We start from the raw sequence: 19,014 nt of genomic DNA, 5'->3' as shown, positions 1-19,014 counted from the left end.
TTTCGTTATGTTATTAATTTTGTATTAATGAGAAAAAAATTTCAGGTAAAATAAATTAAAATAATTTTCATGCGGGCACTTTTAATAGACTCATTATATTTCTGTCTAGTGTCTGTACTTCAATTAAAATAAGTATAGCCTAAGACATCAGTCTCTAGGCCCAAAGATGTCAGTATTATTCATCAGCTGATTAAACTTCTCAATGTTTGATATGCCACTCGCCTAATCTATGTCATGATCAAAAGGTGTAATGAAACTTCCCTGTACTCTTGTGTTTCTTTATCATTATTTAAACGGACACAGAGTGGGTTGGCCAAAGCCTGCTTTTAATCAGCGGAGCGCTATGGATACCGTTAAAAGCAATAGTTTACTTCAAGAAAAAAATATTTTCTTTAATCGGTCGACAATATTTTATACCTGCCAAATAAAGGCAAAGGCGAATATCACAGTTCTTATTCAAAAGTTTTTCCCCCGCGAGCATCCTCTTTACGGAAACGGAATGTTCACCCTAACGATGAGGAGATGAGGGTTGCACTGCTGCTCCATGTACAATGTGTACTCTGTTGCCTTGACCGAGGATGGGATCCATATGCGTGCTCGGGGTCTACTGCGGAGTCGTTGGCTGCCGGGTTTCTGTCACCCGACATCCCCTATATGGGTTGGGTTGGGTCGTCTTTTTGTCGTTCATGTTTTTTTGCTGTAATTTATTTTTTTGAGGTCAACGAGTTGCGGGGAGGTATCCGGGGAGCCCGGGTACGGCGGTATATAGAAGGTATACAGAGTCTTCATCTCCCTGAGCTCACTGTTCGACACTCGGCTATTTCTTGGTACGGGCCCGAAGCCTTGGCACCATTTGAATTACACCTTTTTAAATGTTGTTTTGGGAGGAAGATATTTGGATTTTGTAGTGTGTGTTGGATAGTGTTTTTGTGTAGAGCAAACAGCTGGCAACAGCCAGCATCGGTATGTATTCCTTGCAAGATATCCCCTGGTTATCCGGGACTGTTTATTTGCTGGCACTTCCGTCCACCACCCGCTTACTCACAATTTCTTAATATTTTGTAATTATTTTTTAGTTTTCTACTAAATTGGGAAGCTCTTTATATACTTTGCTCCCATAAGAGTGACTTGCAAGGGTAGAAAAACTTCGGCTTCCCGAAAATAGCTTACTCTTGTTAATGGTTATGTTAATGTGTTTCTAGTTTCGTTTGATTCGGCCGAACGTCGTCGTGAAGGTTCTTTATATTGAACGAAGAACCTCTAATGACGACCATGCCCTCTATCGGTATCGGCTTTCCGAAGTTATTTTTCTCTTGTTAATGGTTATCTATGTTTATATCATATTATGTGACTTTATTACTTTATTTTAAGTATTATCAAGTTCTATGGATACAATTTTACTATAGCGGTCTGACTATTGTTATGATTCATGACTTGAACTTTTTCCTAAGTCCACGTCACAGCGTGTTTTCGCTGTGCATGTGTTTCTTGTTTCGTTTGTTTCGGCCGAACGTCGACGTGACGGTTCCTTTATGTTCAACGATGAACCACTAATGTCGACTTTGCCCTCTACAGGTATATAATGATGCAAATAGTTCTCAGTCTGCACGCGACCAACCACAGCAGGCGTCGGAAGGCGCTCCAACATTTCTGTAGAATGAACCTTTAGTTGCGTGAAAACCGCAATATAGCTTTGACTGGTGTCTAGTTCAATATGCTGGTCCAAAACCGAACGACCAGGCATCTCGAAATGCTTTCCCAAAATTGGTTCCTTAATAGGCCTGTCAAGAAGTTTTCTCAAGTCAGTTACGTCCTCCGCTTGAGCGTTTTCTTCCTCCCGAACTTCAACTGTCTTTCCGTCCGACCTCTTCATGCTTCTTTCGGCTTGTGTTCCCGAAACTACCTTTAAAGTCGTAGAACTGGCAACCTTCTTTATATCTGGTGGCATTCGGTATAAATGACTATCATTTCCAGCTCGATCAAACGGTGTAAGCCTAGACCACGGCAAGACCGTGCCAAGAGTTCCCAAGTATCGTCCTCCTTGTGTCCACAGACGGCAGGAATAATCATGGCTACCCCTATGAGGGTTAAAAAAACATTATTAATGAAAAACGTGTGAAGTAATGAGTGGTTAATAGCTTTAATATATACTCTCTTACGTAAAAATTATTTTTGGGAGGTTGATGAATGCTATTGAGTTGATCGCTTTCAGGTGGCCTTTGTAAGAACTGACTAGAAGTGGCTCGGGTTGATTGCGTACCGCTCGCTTGGCTCTTGTCAGGAATATTTCTTTCCGAAGGAATATGAACTCCAGCCGTAGCTTTGGCATACAGACATGTATTTGCTCGGTATCTGGAACACTAATTAGAAAAGTGAAATTAGAAATACTTCTCCACTAAAGCATATTTAGAAAGGAAAATACTTTTTCTACCCGTTAGTCATGGAGTAAGAAAGATAACGGCAATCGGTGAATTGTATCTAATAAGTGCAAAAAGAAAAAACCCATTATACCCATTATTCTTAGAGTAGAAGGGTATATTGTACATAACAGGTAGTATGAACCGTCTCCGACTCTATAAAGTATATACATTCTTGATCAGCATCACTATCCGAATCGATCTAAACCATGTCCGTCTGTCCGTGTGAGCGCTGTGATCTCGGAGACTACAAGAGACAAAGTGTTAAGAATTAAGGTATATATTCCATTATTCTTAGAGTAGAAGGGTATATTGTACATAACAGGTAGTTTGAACCGTCTCCGACTCTATAAAGTATATACATTCTTGATCAGCATCACTATCCGAATCGATCTAAACCATGTCCGTCTGTCCGTGTGAGCGCTGTGATCTCGGAGACTACAAGAGACAAAGTGTTAAGAATTAAGATATATATTCCTTATTTTCGAACGTAGCACAAGTTTGTTACCTGAACATACCACGCCCACCCTAACGCCCGCAAACCGCCTGTTGAGAAGGTTAGAACTAAGTTTAAGTGTTAATAGATTCTACCGTTACACAAGAAGTTAGTGTTTTTACGAGCGTTGGTATTCCTGTTAACGACAGAAGCGCGAAGGCGTCGACTTTAGTTTTTGACATATTTTTTCTCTCTCGATTTTGATCGAGCGCTTAAGTTAAGTTAGGCTTATGCAGTTCTAATTTGTCAGTGTCACAATGTTTCAGCGATCAAGCTACCCCGCTTCAACAATTTTTATAACGTCTAAAAAAGAAATTATTATTTTTTGAGCTCTGTCTTGCAAAATATAAATGTAAACATAATTTAGCGACCATGACAGGACCCAGACTAATATTAATACAAGTCGCAAAAGCCGAGGACCAACCCGACATTGTCGAGCTGGCAACCGCAGCAGATTCAGCGTAATCGGCGTTGTAGTCATCATCAAGGCACGCACTGGATACCTGCAAATGGCAACTGCGCCTTGCGCATCTTTAGTGTATCGGAAAGGCGCAGGTCGCAAATGTTAAAACCATTTCACGTGGGGGCTACTACGGCCAAGAAGATTCCCACCCTCAACCCGACTAGTGATATTGACGTTTGCCAATCAAACGCGCATAGGCCGTTTAACGCAAAGCACGATCCAGTCCTTCACAGGGATCACTAGTTAGCATTTTTGGTAGAATTCCGTTGCGGCTTGAAAGGATGTGGGGGTCGTCAGCACTCGCGACCTATCCGGGAAGATGATACGTGGCTGTACCCATTCCCGTCCGCGTCTTTGTAATCTGCCGATTTTCTGTATGAATATATCACCAACACTCCTGCACTCTTTTGAGTTTGCTAATTATTTATTTTTGTTTGGCTATAACTATTTAATGAATGGTCTGATTTTAATAATTTGGTATTGATAATCAGAACAAAATCTCATTTTAACTTTTACTACAAATTAAAATATGTGCCTTAACAAACTTGAGCTGCGCGGGAAGCCCAAGAACCTAAATGCCAAGTCTCAACATTCTAGCTCATATAGTTTCCGAGATTTTGTCCCTTTGCATAAAAGAAGATCTCATCCAAATCGTTGGCTTGATAAGTCATTTGGACAAAAGTATTGGGTACTTAAATCAATTTAAATCAGATTATTAGGCGTCTTATGATTCTTTAATCGCGTCCTTCTAAATATGCATATATTTTTTTGTGTTTTTTTTATGATTCTTTAATCGCATCGGTCTTTAACTGTATCCTTTTCGCACGTCTTTCTTCTAAGTATCTATCGTTATAAGTGATCAAGAAATACTGTTATTTGGGCTGACGGGGATGCCACACCTATTCCCACAACTCGGCCATCGTACTAAACATTCGTCCCGAATGTATCCTCGGCGTTGGAGTGGGCATGGCAAACTTTTTTTTTTAATCAATCTGTAGGTATTGACGAGACTAATACATATCCATTACAATTTTTTGTCTAGCATAAAAATTGTGGGCGCCACAGGTTTGGGCGGTTTGTGTGCGTTAGAGTGGGCGTGGGATACTTTTTGGGGTCAATTGAAAGCTATGGATGAGAACAATACATTTCAGTTTACATTTTTATTCTAGCACCAAAACTGTAGGAGCCACAGTTTTGGGCGGTTTGTGGGCGTTAGAGTGCGCTGCGCAAGAAGCTCAGGAATGTGCATGCCAAATAGCCTAGCCTAGCTCTTATAGTTTCCGAGATCTCAGCGTTCATACGGACAGACGGACATGGCTAGATCGACTCGGGTAGTGATCCTGATCAAGAATATATATATACATTATGGGGTCCGAAACGCTTTCTTCTGCCTGTTACATACTTTCCGACGAATATAGTAAACCCCCTTACTCTACGAGTGACGGGTATAAAGACAGTAATATTAAGCGGTTACAACAAAGGAATCACAAATATAATAAAATATGAAATATAAAAGTGTGTTAGACAAACCGCCGATTGCTGGGAGGCCGCTCCCTACAACATTGTGGGAAAAATGTGCTCCCGCTGAACAAAGGGATGCACCGAGGCTACAAGAAGCTCTAATGCCTTGGCCCTTCACAATAGCTGGGTAAGGGGTTCGTCAAGAAAAGACTAAAACTGTGAAGAGAAAAAAGAAGGGACAATGGACCAAGCTTCTTCAGCACCCCCTCTAGAAAATGAACCCTTCGGGAAGGAACTGTAACTCAAGACGTCGCGCGAAAGCTCTGCTTGAAAAACACTAACCACTGTTAGGCTTTTATTATAACCATAACACTGGTATTGATTTATATCGAGCATACTATTATAAACGCGTTACATGTAAGCTAACATCATACTTTTAAAATGTTCGTTTAACATATTTCAAAAAAATAATTTTCGGCCAATGCCGTAAGTGATGTTAAGATAGTAGACCAAACTGCCAAGCAGTAAAGCCATCTGAAGACTGTCTTATAGATAGGCCAAGTAATTTAAGATTTCCAATTTATGTTCCAGTAACATTCAGTTCTGGCATTAACTCAATAATTCTGCTGGCAAGATCCCAAGTTGTCCGAAAAATAAAAATATATTCAGTAAAAAACAGTGTATTGATTCCGAAAGGATAATCATGTAATAAGGAAAAAACAAGGAAGAACGCTATAGTCGAGTACCTCGACTATCAGATACCCGTTACTCAGCTAAATGGAGATATGCAAGCAGCAAAGCGAGATTAAAATGCGCCACCTACCGGCGGTAGACAGATTTAAGCGTTATAGGCGTTAGAGTGGGCGTGGCAAATTTATTTTTGGATAAATCGATAGGTATTGACGACACCAATACATTTCAGTTAAAATTTTTTATGTAGCATGCAAATTGTGGGCGTCACAGGTTTTCGCGGTTTGTGGGCGTTTAAGTGGGCGTGGCAAACTTTTTTTTAGGTCAATCGATAGGTATTGATGAGAACAATACATTTCAGTTAAAATTTTTTATCTAGCATCAAAACTGTTGGAGTTACAGTTTTGGGCGGTTTGTGGGCGTTAGAGTGGGCGTGGCAGTCTACTGAAACAAACTTGCGCTGCGTAAGAAGCTCAGGAATCTGTACGCCAAATCTCAATAGCCTAGCTCTCATAGTTTCCGAGATCTCAGCGTTCATCCGGACAGACAGACGGACAGACGGACAGACGGACATGGCTAGATCGACTCGGCTAGTGATCCTGATCAAGAATATATATACTTTATGGGGTCGGAAACGCTTCCTTCTGCCTGTTACATACTTTCCGACGAATCTAGTATAGCCTTTTACTCTACGAGTAACGGGTATAAAAATGGGTCAAACTTAAAGAAAATAACCGATTGTAGGATGTGAATAGATGTTGCATCTAGCGAAACGATTCGATATTCTTAAAACAAACAAGGAAGAACGCTCTAGTCGAGTACCTCGACTATCAGATACCCGTTACTCAGCTAATGGGACCAAAGGGAAATGGAGATATGCAAGCAGCAAAGCGAGATTGAAATACGCCACCTTCCGGCGGTAGACAGATCCAAGCGTTATGGGCGTTAGAGTGGGCGTGGCAAACTTTTTTTTGGGTCAATCGATAGGTATTGACGAGACCAATACATTTCAGTTAAAAGTTACTCTAACGCCCACAAAACGCGCAAAACTGTGGCTCCTACAGTTTTGATGCTAGAATAAAAATTTTAACTGAAATGTATTGTTCTCATCAATACCTGTCGATTGACCCAAAAAAAGGTTTGCCACGCCCACTTTAACGCCCGCAAACCGCCCAATCCTGTGACGCCCACAATTTTCATGCTAGATAAAACATTTTAACTGAAATGTATTGGTCTCGTCAATACCTATCGATTGATCAAGAAAAATTTACCACGCCCATAACGCTTTAATCTGTTTACCGCCGGTAGGTGGCGCATTTTAATCTCGCTTTGCTGCTTGCATATCTCCATTTCCCTTTGGTCACTTTAGCTAAGTAACGGGTATCTGATAGTCTAGGTACTCGACTATAGCGTTCTTCCTTGTTTATAGATACCCTTCTGCTTATTTCAGTAACACACCTAGCCTACAGTGCCACCTATCTTCTTCTTCTGTAGCGCCAACGAGCCTTTAGCGCCCTTAGCGGATTGGTGGCGTATTAGTGAAAACAGCTAGTATTCCGCTTGTGGTGTGCAATCTCGATTGAATTGAAAAATATGGATTATAATTTGGTTATAACTTTTTAATTAATGGTCACATTTAAAAAATTTTTGGCATGTAGATGGGTAATGATAACAACAAAGTCTCATTATATTTTTTTCAAAATGCTAAAAAATGTGTGCGCTAATCGGGTTCTAGCGTTATGGGCGATTGTGGGCGTTCGAGTTGGCGTGACACCCTGATAAAACAAACTATCGCTGCACAGGAAGCCCAAGAATCTACATGCAAAATCCCAACATTATAGCTGTTATAGTTTCCAAGATCTCAGCGTTCATACTGACAGACGGACATGGCTAGATCGACTCGGCTAGTGATACTGATCAAGAATATCTGGGGTCGGAAACGCTTCCTTCCTCCTAACATCAATCAAACTCGCGTGCCAGGAAAAGTTTCTTATTTACCTATTTCTTATCTTATTTCGTCTATGGTTTGCATTTAAGAAGTAGACAGGGTTTCCGCATTCAATTAACTTCACTACTTAAGCCAATGTTTTTGTTAATTTATCTGTAAGCCGTTTCTTTTCCTCCCTTCCCTTCTCTGTTATTGGCCAACATGTCGAAAAAATGTTTTATTCCATGTTGAGTAAATGTGAATGGTGAAAAGAAGCTGAAATATGCTTTGTTCGCATGCATTCCCACTTCCTCAGACGGCCTACCTGCCCGGCATCTCATGAACTGGACTCACCGGATATAAAGCTGATCTCCGACAGCATTATCTAGGCATTTATATTTAAAGCTAATAGGAAGGGCAGAAACGGAGTGCAAGGCAGCATCTCTTCGAAACATTGGTGACCCCGACGAGATCGCTTTCTCGGGTTCTAGTGATAATCACATTTTCGGCGCAAGCCTTTGCCATCTGGTTAACACATCACCCTTACATGTAGACCAAGCCTTCGCGTATTCGAACGAGTTCGCGGCCCTTGCATTCGCAGATTACAAACGGATTCTGCAATCTCAATTCACATTATATGGCAGATCACTTAATATAACCAAACCGTGCTGCACATATCAATGAATTTTGGTACAGCCAAGGGAGCCTCGATCAGCACCTTTGATTAAGCACACGCTCTACGTTTCCATTTCCTATTAAAACAACATCAGTTTTCTCTCCCAGTTAAACAAGCGTAAGACTCGGCTACTGGAATTACTCTTTCCCAGGCTCACCAGCAGCTACGAGTATTGGCAAGATATCTTCTGCCATGAACAGCACCTGCGTGCAAGTCATCCAGGTCATGATCCCAGCCTCCTTACCCAATTTATAAACAAAATCTTTATATACAATTCATAGCTGAGAACGCCTTCCAGCTCAAGTGCCCGGCTTACCCAAGTCGTAAACAATTTCCAATAAAGAATTCTTAGCTGGGAACCCCTTACTCAACTTTCTCACAGAATGCCAATTAGTTCCCCCTCTTCAGTTGAAGTTAATTATTAAGATTTAATTGCGCCGCGGTCTTTCTAACATAAACTAAGCTGGGTCCAGCTAATGTAAACACAAGCATCCGGTCAACACTCGGCGAGCCTAAAAACTGCAGAGTAATCCGTTTAGCAATCGAGCAGAGAATTTGACCACCGAATTTCCAGACTCTCTTGAGTCCAACTCTTGTCCAACTCTTAATGAGTTCCCCAATTCTCTGAAACCGAGGATTACTTATCAGATAAACGGCCCTTGGCCAGGCAGTCCGTTTTTGGCTCCGAGAAGATCGGTTCAATCAAATAATAATTGTAAACAGTAATATAAAAGTCGTTATTAAGGAAAGGTTGTAACTTAGTGAATAAAAAATAAAAATAAATTTTTTTAAATTATGCACCAGTGAAGTAATTAACTGGCGTCCAACTTGGGGCCACTCTTAATGGGTTCTAACTAAAGCCTTAGAATAAATAACTAACGGTTTTAAAGTAAACAAGGAAGAACGCTATAGTCGAGTGCCTCGACTAATACTTTAAGGAATGAGATCGTGAGTCTACAAGCACAACTAAATCAAAATATAACAAAGGTTAAAGATTTTCAAGTAGAAGTCGTTTACCCAAATATTATATGTGAAACTTCATTTGAAACAAGGAAGAAGGCTATAGTCGAGTACCTCGACTATCAGATACCCGTTACTCAGATAACAAACTTTAAAATAAGTTAGCCGCGCACTTTGTTCTCTCTCCCTTGCTCTCATTTCTCGGCTCTGGTTTTGTTTCAGCCAGCGCCAAGAATGAGAAACCAACACATAAAATAGACAAAAAACATTTGTATTTATGTATGCTTGCTAAACATACACAATTTTAAGGCACATTCTGTATTTCAAAATATTTGGTTGAATAGCTTCGTTTGAAAGAATTCTATTTGCCGCGGATATTAGATTGCAATTTTTTACATCCACACATGAATAAACACATACATGTATGTATGTATGTATGCTTGTCCTAACTACTTTGGTTTGAGAGCATTGGACTGAAAACGGAAAAGTTTTTTTGGGACAATCTATAGGTATTTATTAAGCTAATTCATATTCTTTGAAAGAGATAAATAAAGATGTACAGATCTTTAAAGGTTTTTGCCCGTCAATGGGACAAATGGATAAAGGGTTCATTATTCAATAGAATAAGTTAGCCGCGCACTTTGCTCTCTCTGAGCGCCGGCAGGGCTTTTTTCTTTGCCGCTAAGTTCGGCCGGCAACTATTTACATACACACACATACACGCGTAAAAACATTTCGCATTGTCTGGCTCTGACGTCATAGTTTTTTTCGATAGGTATTGACAAGACTAATACATTTCAGTTAAAATTTTCTATCTAGCATCAAAACTGTAGGAGTTACATTTTGGGGCGGTTTGTGGGCGTTAGAGTGGGCGTGGCAGTCTACTGAAACAAACTTGCGCTGCGTAAGAAGCTCAGGAATCTGTACGCCAAATCTCAATAGCCTAGCTCTCATAGTTTCCGAGATCTCAGCGTTCATCCGGACAGACGGACAGACGGACAGACGGACATGGCTAGATCGACTCGGCTAGTGATCCTGATCAAGAATATATATACTTTATGGGGTCGGAACGCTTCCTTCTGCCTGTTACATACTTTCCGTCGAATCTAGTATACCCTTTTACTCTACGAGTAACGGGTATAATTATCAAATCAGTCAGGGAATTTAAAGAAGAAGACAAATATGTGAGTTGAAGGGGAATCAGCAGAAATAGCCATGGGACAATATGCTAGAGGTAGCGAAAGGTTCTTTTCTGCATTATCGATTTTTAGGAACAAAATAACTGGCACAGCAAACGATGCCCTAACACACAATGGAACGGTACTAAATTTTGACGCCATAATGGCAAGGTTGGACTTTGTTTTTAGCGACAAACGTCCAATCCATATAATTGAGCAAGACTTAGGAGTACTAAGTCAAGGGAAACTGTCCATAATGAAATATTAAATATTGTTGGGGCGGTGCGGCTTGATCGTTGGAAATAGTTGAAGCCCCAAGATTGAGTGGTACCCAAAAAACACGGGAGTACTTTTGGGTTTTTACGCGACGTGCGTAGGTGTTTATTAGTATACTTTGAAACATGAACAATTGGAGCAGTACTTCTGGATATGTACTTCCTGAATCCGATTCTGGGGGCTTAGCCGTAGAAAGTGGTGGCACTTCCGTAGAGGATGGATCTTTTGGCGGACTCGGCATTGGTAGGATTTAATACCTCGAGTACGTCTGCCATCCAAGGCGGGGTATGGAACCCAATATTCGGATGGAGTATTCTTAGGAGTCATTTTTTGTACGGTGTGGAACTGAGGCGGACAATGGCCTTGGAGGGTCGGATGGAATCGGCGAAGTAGTAGGACCGCTGTTTCGATGCAACAATGTGTGATGCCGATCTTGGCAAGTGAGACAGTTGTGAGCGCTTGTGCAATCCCGGAATTGATGGCTACTTCCAAAGCAATTGGAGCACAACGGCTTCCTTTGGATATAGGCTAAGCGATCTTCTACCGTCATCTGTAGGAAGCGTGAACATATACGCACGGGGTGGTTCTTTTTCGAACACAGATCGCAGCCTTTGGTTATCGGAACTAACCTTGTGTTGAAGGAATTTATTTTTGGAAATTCTGCCACTCGATTTGTGTCTTTGGACTGGACGTGGTGGAAATTGGCAGATCGGAAGCTATCAACGGCTTCAAGAGTAAGATGGCGCTCCGTCAATTAGGAATCAAGCTCAAGCCACGTAGGAATTTCGGCTTTATTTTGGATGGACTGCTCCCATAATGCGCGAGTGAGCTTTGGTAGTTTTGTCGAGCACATATAAACCAGGATAGGGTCCCAATTCTCAATATTAACACAGGAAAATTTTAAGGAAGTTAAGCAACCATGAAAAGTGCGTTGAAGTTCCTTTAAGGCTGCTCGCGACTCCTGTGCTATGGATTGCACATTGAAAAGTGTTTTCAGGTGACTGTTCACCTGCAATCGCTTATTTTCGAAACGCTCAGTTAGGTTATTCCAGGCTGAGCGAAAGCCATCATTGGTGAGTGGGGATCTTGAAACTATGGAATGAGCTTCGCCACTTGTTTTTGAATTTAAGTGGAATAATTTTTCAACGGGCGTTAGACTCGGATTGTCTATGTATATTGCCGTGAAAAGGTCCCGGAAAGTCGGCCAGCGAAGATAATCGCCAGAGAAAACCTCTGTGTCGATAGGAGGGAGCCGACAGCCTTAAGACGTGGAATTTTGGAACGGAGTTACTGGAGGTTGGGTGTTTGGGAGGAGCCCTTTTGGATTTGTTCCATCAGCTGCGCCGCAAATATTTCGTAAGTGGAGTACGTTTGGTAATACTTGGACTTTAGTATGGATTTTGTGTCTCCGGCGCTCTCGCCTGCAGCTATAATGCAGTCGGAGCATATGTCGTATGCTGCCTTTACCGTTTGCCATAAGGAATTGAGGTGATCTCGACGGATTTTATAGGCAGATAACGTTGGGGAGTGAGCACCTGGAGCGTTCACAGTGGCCTCAAAGTGGATCAGACAGTCAACTGTGGCTGTTCGGAGCAGATCGCCAGCGCCTAGTTATGCGCGCATAGGTGTACGACGGCACCTGCAGCGCTCTCTGCTTACCTTTCGCCTTCTTTCTTATACCACTAAAGCTGTCGCTTATCTATTCAGTAACTACTTTGTAAGCCTGCATATGTCTATATGAAGATCTTGGAGCCAAGCTTTTTACACATTCAAAGTCCGTCTGCCGCTCCGAATAAACGCTATACATTTTAATATAACCTATTCGTGCGTTATTAATTATAAATATAGGGGTGGCATATTTGTTGTCTTCCCCACAAACAGTGGCCATAAATCGGGTTAAAGCGGACTTTACTGATGTTGCCATGACGTAAAATAATTTAGAATTTTAATTCAGTAAGGAAACGGGCTTAAATCCAATTGGAATTTAGGAACCAATCAAGATTGTAAATATATACGGTCACACTGTTGGATAGGCAAAGTCAATAAATATTTATTATATCGAATGGTCGGACTTATGTAAAGAATTACGGACTTAAATATTGTAGTTTTGGAAGAAACATTTATTGTGAGCTCTTGGCCCACTGTGCACTGGCGAAAATATCGATATACGTATGTATGTACACTGTACGTTTGTATATATGTGGGGTGCGAATAGCAGAATAACGTAGAGGGAATGGGAGACTTCGCATCTGTTTGTATGTCGGTGCGTTTGTTTGTCACCTGCACAACTAAATTTCAGACGAATTTCTGGAGTATATTAGTGGATATTGTAACTTTCTTTTTAATTTTAGAAATAATTTAGCCGTATTTGAATGTCGAGAAAAGTAGTTGGAGTGGACTGTATTAGAAAGAGTAGTTGGAGTGGACTATTTAGAATATTTATGTAAATATACACACGCAGCTGGAACACACTAAAAAATAAAGAGTGCAAATCTTAAGGAAAAATGTTATGACCGGGAATTTTTAACTGCGGCTGAGTTATATTTTACACACGATTGGAATTGAAAATATATTTGACAAATATTTTAGTTGAATAGTAGCACTGAAATATTTACTGGAATTGTTTCAAGTGTGCAACTGTGGGCAAATGAAACTGGAATATTGTCGGGCACAAGTAACGGAATTGAACTACATATATTAAATGCCGTTGCGTCGGATTAATCACTTTTGGATTTAGACAATATATCATACAGAAAGTTAGTCGAAATAGGGTTCGAAAAACTGGCTGTATGACCGGCAATTATAGTAAGCGGAACTTATCTGGAGTGTTTCAAGCCTGCTGGGACAAAATCAAAGGAAACTCCAGGAGAGGAAAGTCCAAAGATTTTGAAATCCGGCTTCGACTGGACCAAAATGTTGGGGCGGTGCGGCTTGATCGTTGGAAATAGTTGAAGCCCCAAGATTCAGTGGTACCCAAAAAACACGGGAGTACTTTTGGGTTTTTACGCGACGTGCGTAGGTGTTTATTAGTACACTTTGAAACATGAACTGCTTAAGCCTAACTTAACTTAAGCGCTCCAGAGCAGAGCGGAGACTTAGGGGAGAGATGGAGAGGGAGAGCGGACGGCAGTGCGAGCGCGCGAGATGTAGACATCTGGATAAAACTGCCGCTCGACACTGCCTCCTGAAATTAAACGCCCTTTTGACGTGAACAAATATTATTAAATAGGTAATAAATAGGTAAATTTGGTAAACCTGTAACTTGTGAAGTGAAGTGTGAAGTACTGAAGCTACAGGCTTATGCTATATGTCTTAAAAAGGTATTTAGAAATACCATTTACGCCTTTTTAAACCCGATTTGTCTAAATACCACCGTTAATAAATGATGGGTTAGGGTTTTTTTTGTTTAGAATTTTTATCCTTTTTATATAGCCCTTGAGATTTCTCAACTTTTTTTTTTTGTACAAAAACACGTTTTAAAGTTATTAATTAACAAAAATGACAACATCTACCAGTTCAGAGCACCCTTTACTGCCTGAGCATTGACCGTTTTTGTGCGAATCCAAAAATTATTTGAATTTCCTGGAAATTTAAGATGATGCTAAACAGCTTAATATACCATTTTAGTACCTCGACTATCAGATACCCGTTACTCAGCTAAAGGGACCAATGGGAAATGGAGATATGCTTCGAGATTTAAAAAGGAAGAACGCTATAGTCGAGTACCTCGACTATCAGATACCCGTTACTCAGCTAAATAGAGATATGCAAGTAGCAAAGCGAGATTAAAATGCGCCACCTACCGGCGGTATACAGATTTAAGCGTTATGGGCGTTAGAGTGGGCATGGCAAACTTTCTGTAGGTATTGACGAGACCAATACATTTCAGTTAAAATTTTTTATATAGCATAAAAATTGTGGGCGTTACAGGTTTTCGCGGTTTGTGGGCGTTAGAGTGGGCGTGGCATATTCGCGTAACAAACTTGCGCTGCGTATAAGGCTACGGAATCTAAATCCGAAATCCCAATTCTCTATCTTTGATAGTTTCCGAGATATCCATGTTCATACTTACGATTTTTTTAAGGTTGTGGGCGGTTTATGGGCGTTAGGGTGGGCGTGGAATCGTGGTATCAATCGATAGGTATTGATGAGAACATTACAATTCAGTTAAAGTTTTTATTCTAGCATCAAAACTGTAGGAGCCACAGTTTTGGGCGGTTTGTGGGCGTTAGAGTGGGCGTGGCACTCTACTGAAAAAAACTTGCGCTGCGTAAGAAGCTCAGGAATCTGCACGCCAAATCTCAGTAGCCTAGCTCTCATAGTTTCCGAAATCTCAGCGTTCATCCGGATGGACAGACAGACGGACAGACGGACATGGCTAGATCGACTCGGCTAGTGATCCTGATCAAGAATATATATACTTTATGGGGTCGGAAAAGCTTCCTTCTGCTTGTTACATACTTTCCGACGAATCTAGTATACCCTTTTACTTTACGAGTAACGGGTATAATAAAACAAGGAAGAACGCTATAGTCGAGTACCTCGACTATCAGATACCCGTTACTCAGCTATATGGAGATATGCAAGCAGCAAAGCGAGATTAAAATGCGCCACCTACCGGAGGTATACAGATTTAAGCGTTATGGGCGTTAGAGTGGGCGTGGCAAATTTTTTTTTGGATCAATCGATAGGTATCGACGAGACCAATACATTTCAGTTAAAATTTTTTATCTAGCATGAAAATTGTGGGCGTCACAGGTTTTCGCGGTTTGTGGGCGTTAAAGTGGGCGTGGCAAACTTTTTTTTGGGTCAATCGATTGGTATTGGTGAGAACAATGCATTTCAGTTAAAATTTGTATTCTAGCATCAAAACTGTAGGAGCCACAGTTTTGGGCGGTTTGTGGGCGTTAGAGTGGGCGTGGCAGTCTACTGAAACAAACTTGCGCTGCTTAAGAAGCTCAGGAATCTGCACTCCAAATCTCAATAGCCTAGCTCCCATAGTTTCCGAGATCTCAGCGTTCATCCGGACGGACAGACAGACGGACAGACGGACATGGCTAGATCGACTCGGCTAGTGATCCTGATCAAGAATATATATACTTTGTGGGGTCGGAAACGCTTCCTCCTGCCTGTTACATACTTTCCGACGAATCTAGTATACCCTTTTACTCTACGAGTAACGGGTATAAAAAGAACTCGCGTGGTCTAATAAAAACCAAATCAACCGACAAAAAGCTCGCGTTGAAAACAAAGGAGAAAATTAATAAATGAAATAACCCCACATCTACCAGTTCAGAGCATCCTTTACTGCATGAGCATTGACCTTTTTTGTGCGAATCCAAAATTTATTTGAAGGTCCTGGAAATTTAAGATGATGCTAAACAGCTTAATATACCATTTTAGTACCTCGACTATCAGATACCCGTTACTCAGCTAAAGGGAAATGGAGATATGCATCGAGATTTAACAAGGAAGAACGCTATAGTCGAGTACCTCGACTATCAGATACCCGTTACTCAGCTAAATAGAGATATGCAAGTAGCAAAGCGAGATTAAAATGCGCCACGTACCAGATTTAAGCGTTATGGGCGTTAGAGTGGGATTGGCAAACTTTTTTTTTAATCAATCTGTAGGTATTGACGAGACCAATACATTTCAGTTAAAATTGTCTATCTAGCATAAAAATTGTGGGCGTCACAGGTTTTCGCGGTTTGTGGGCGTTAGAGTGGGCGTGGCATATTCGCGTTACAAACTTGCGCTGCGTATAGGGCTACGGAATCTAAATCTGAAATCCCAATTCTCTATCTTTGATAGTTTCCGAGATATCCACGTTCATATTTACGATTTTTTGAAGTTTGTGGACGGTTTATGGGCGTTAGGGTGGCGTGGCAAACTTTTTTTTGGGTCAATCGATAGGTATTGATAAGAACATTACATTTCAGTTATAATTTGTATTCTAGCATCAAAACTGTAGGAGCCACAGTTTTGGGCGGTTTGTGGGCGTTAGAGTGGGCGTGGCACTCTACTGAAACAAACTCTCGCTGCGTAAGAAGCTCAGGAATCTGCACGCCAAATCTCAATAGCCTAGCTGTCGTAGTTTCCGAGATCTCACCGTTCATCCGGACGGACAGACAGACGGACAGACGGACATGGCTAGATCGACTCGGCTAGTGATCCTGATCAAGAATATATATACTTTATGGGGTCGGAAACGGTTCCTTCTGCCTGTTACATACTTTCCGACGAATCTAGTATTCCCTTTTACTCTACGAGTAACGGGTATAATAACAGTAACGCGAAATAGCGACCTAATAGCGACCTAACCGGGATAGTGATACGTGGCTGTACCCATACCGGCCGCGTCTGCTGTCTTCGATTTGGTTCACCTGAATTAATAGCCCCCCTTATCATAGATGCCACAGGCTATCAAATACCCGTTAATCAGCAAAAAGAATTGGAACTGCAAATGTTTGCAAAATTGGAAACACTGGCTCTGGAAAACTATATCCTATTGCTCCCAAATGAATAATCAAACAATTAATTCAGATCAAGAAGGAAGCTAGGTTCGGCAAACCGAAGAATTATATAAGCTTGCAGGTCGTTCCTGTGGAAGAAATGTTCATACAGAGATTTCCGATTTTTAGAAAATTTAACAATAGTCACATTTATTTTATATCCTTCCTTCAGCGGCTAGTGATATAGTAACCCTGTTTTAATTAAATTTAATTCGTAGCTATGAAATATTAAAAAAAGTTTATATTCCGAAATCGAAGAGAATGACAAAAACAAGAGACTGCCTCGACTACCATATACCCCTAACTCAGGTAAAAAAAAAAAGCGCCACCTATTGTTCATTACTATTGGTAGTAGAACTTTGTAATCTGGCCATTTTCTGTATGAGTATATCACCAACCCTCCCGCACTCTTTTGAGTTTGCTAATTATATATTTTTGTTTGGCTATAACTATTTAATGAATGGTCTGATTTTAATAATTTGGTATTGATAATAAGAACAACATCTCATTTAAATTTTTACTTCAATTTAAAATATGTGGGCGCTACGGTTTCTTTAGCGGTATGGACGTGGCACCCTGCCTTAACAAACTTGAGCTGCGCGGGAAGCCCAAGAACCTACATGCCAAGTCTCAACATTCTAGCTCATATAGTTTCCGAGATTTTGTCTTTTTGCATAAAAGCAGATCGTTGGCTTGATAAGTAATTTGAACAAAAGTATTAGGTACTTAAATCAATTTAAATCAGATTATTAAGCGACTTATGATTCTTAAATCGCGTCCTTCTATATATGCATAGCTATTTTTCATCGTGGTTTATGCTTTTCACATAAAATAAACATCTTCAATAAATAGATTCAAGTTTAGCTGTTTAATATTTAATATTCATTATTATATTTATTAATTTATTGTGAGGAGTTGAATAACTCCCCACAAATAGAAGCAGCAGCAGATGGCCGGCCGCTTACCAGATACGCGGCGAATTTGCGTAGTAACGGCGCGGCGGGGAGAACGAGAGAGTTTGGAGACCAAGGGTGGAGATCGAGAGAGTTTGGAGACCAACGAAGGAGAGCGAGAGAGTTTGGAGACCAATAAAGGAGAGCGAGAGAGATTGGAGACCAAGGATGGAGAGCGAGAGAGAATGGAGACTTCGCGGGCAGAGCAAGAGTGCCGTATGCAGAAGAGGATAACGGAACTCCACGGGACTTTGGACTCTCCCGTGAACTTTGGACCGGGAGAGGAAGTGCCACATCTCGGCAGTGGAGCGGCACACAGGCGTGCCACAAGCGGCACGGGAATCAGCGGAACGGCAGCAATGGGCAGAACATCTATTGGAAGCGGTACATAAAGGACAAGTGGGTCATCCAGGAGGCACGAACTTTGGACCCAGAGTGGAGAGATCCAGCGGGCCGTGCGCAAAAGGGAAATAACGGTGCTTGGAGGCCCTATATAAGGCCGCAGAGCGCTGGCAGCTGGATCAGTCGATCAAGAGGAGTCAAGCCTTCAAGATCAGTCAAAGTACCAAGTGAGCAAACAGTCAAGCAAGTAATCTACGAGGGAGCTACAACCAAGCGTCGGAAGCAGCGCCGTGGGAAGCATAGAAGGAGCAAGATCGCCACGTCGAGACGTTCGGGATTAGGACATCAGGAATCTCCGAATTGAGACACAGGTGGCTGAGTTCTGAAAGGCATCACGCGGCTAAGTCAAGGCGTTTGTTTTCTAACTTTGTCACGACCACACCCTGGCGAGTCGCCCGGCGGGTCTGTCAGAGACAAGCAAAAGAGTCCTACGACGAAGAGCCGTCAGTTTGGGGAGGAAAGTTGTCTGCGACCCAGCGTACCTTGCCCGACCAAGCAGGACCTGGCGTGACGGACGAGCGGTAGATCGATTTGTGGTTTCGAAAGGCGTCAGCCTGGAGAGCCCTGCGATTACCGGCGAAGTTCCCGAGCAGCGACCGC

General features: G+C 41.5%; 1 protein-coding gene across 2 annotated transcripts in view; it reads right to left on the bottom strand.

Moving 5' to 3' along the window:
- Positions 1-1,353: 1,353 nt before the first annotated feature.
- The window catches only part of WDY (WD repeat-containing protein WDY), a 411,740-nt gene continuing 394,079 nt past the window's right edge, over positions 1,354-19,014 (bottom strand). Inside the window, exons 6-7 of one of the 2 annotated variants that reach the window (XM_070998876.1) lie at positions 2,160-2,360; positions 1,354-2,078 (exon numbers count right to left, since the gene is read on the bottom strand). In XM_070998876.1, the coding sequence (XP_070854977.1) occupies positions 1,421-2,078; positions 2,160-2,360 (859 nt within the window). In that variant the 3' untranslated portion in view covers positions 1,354-1,420. The remainder of the gene's footprint in view (positions 2,079-2,159; positions 2,361-19,014) is intronic. The other variant, XM_070998875.1, reaches the window with a different exon arrangement.

The sequence above is a fragment of the Drosophila suzukii genome, unplaced genomic scaffold, assembly GCF_043229965.1.
Source record: "Drosophila suzukii unplaced genomic scaffold, CBGP_Dsuzu_IsoJpt1.0 scf_11, whole genome shotgun sequence".
Classification (NCBI taxonomy): Eukaryota; Metazoa; Arthropoda; class Insecta; order Diptera; family Drosophilidae; genus Drosophila; species Drosophila suzukii.
Note: the sequence above shows the minus strand (reverse complement) of the source record. Positions and strands in the feature narration are given on the sequence as shown.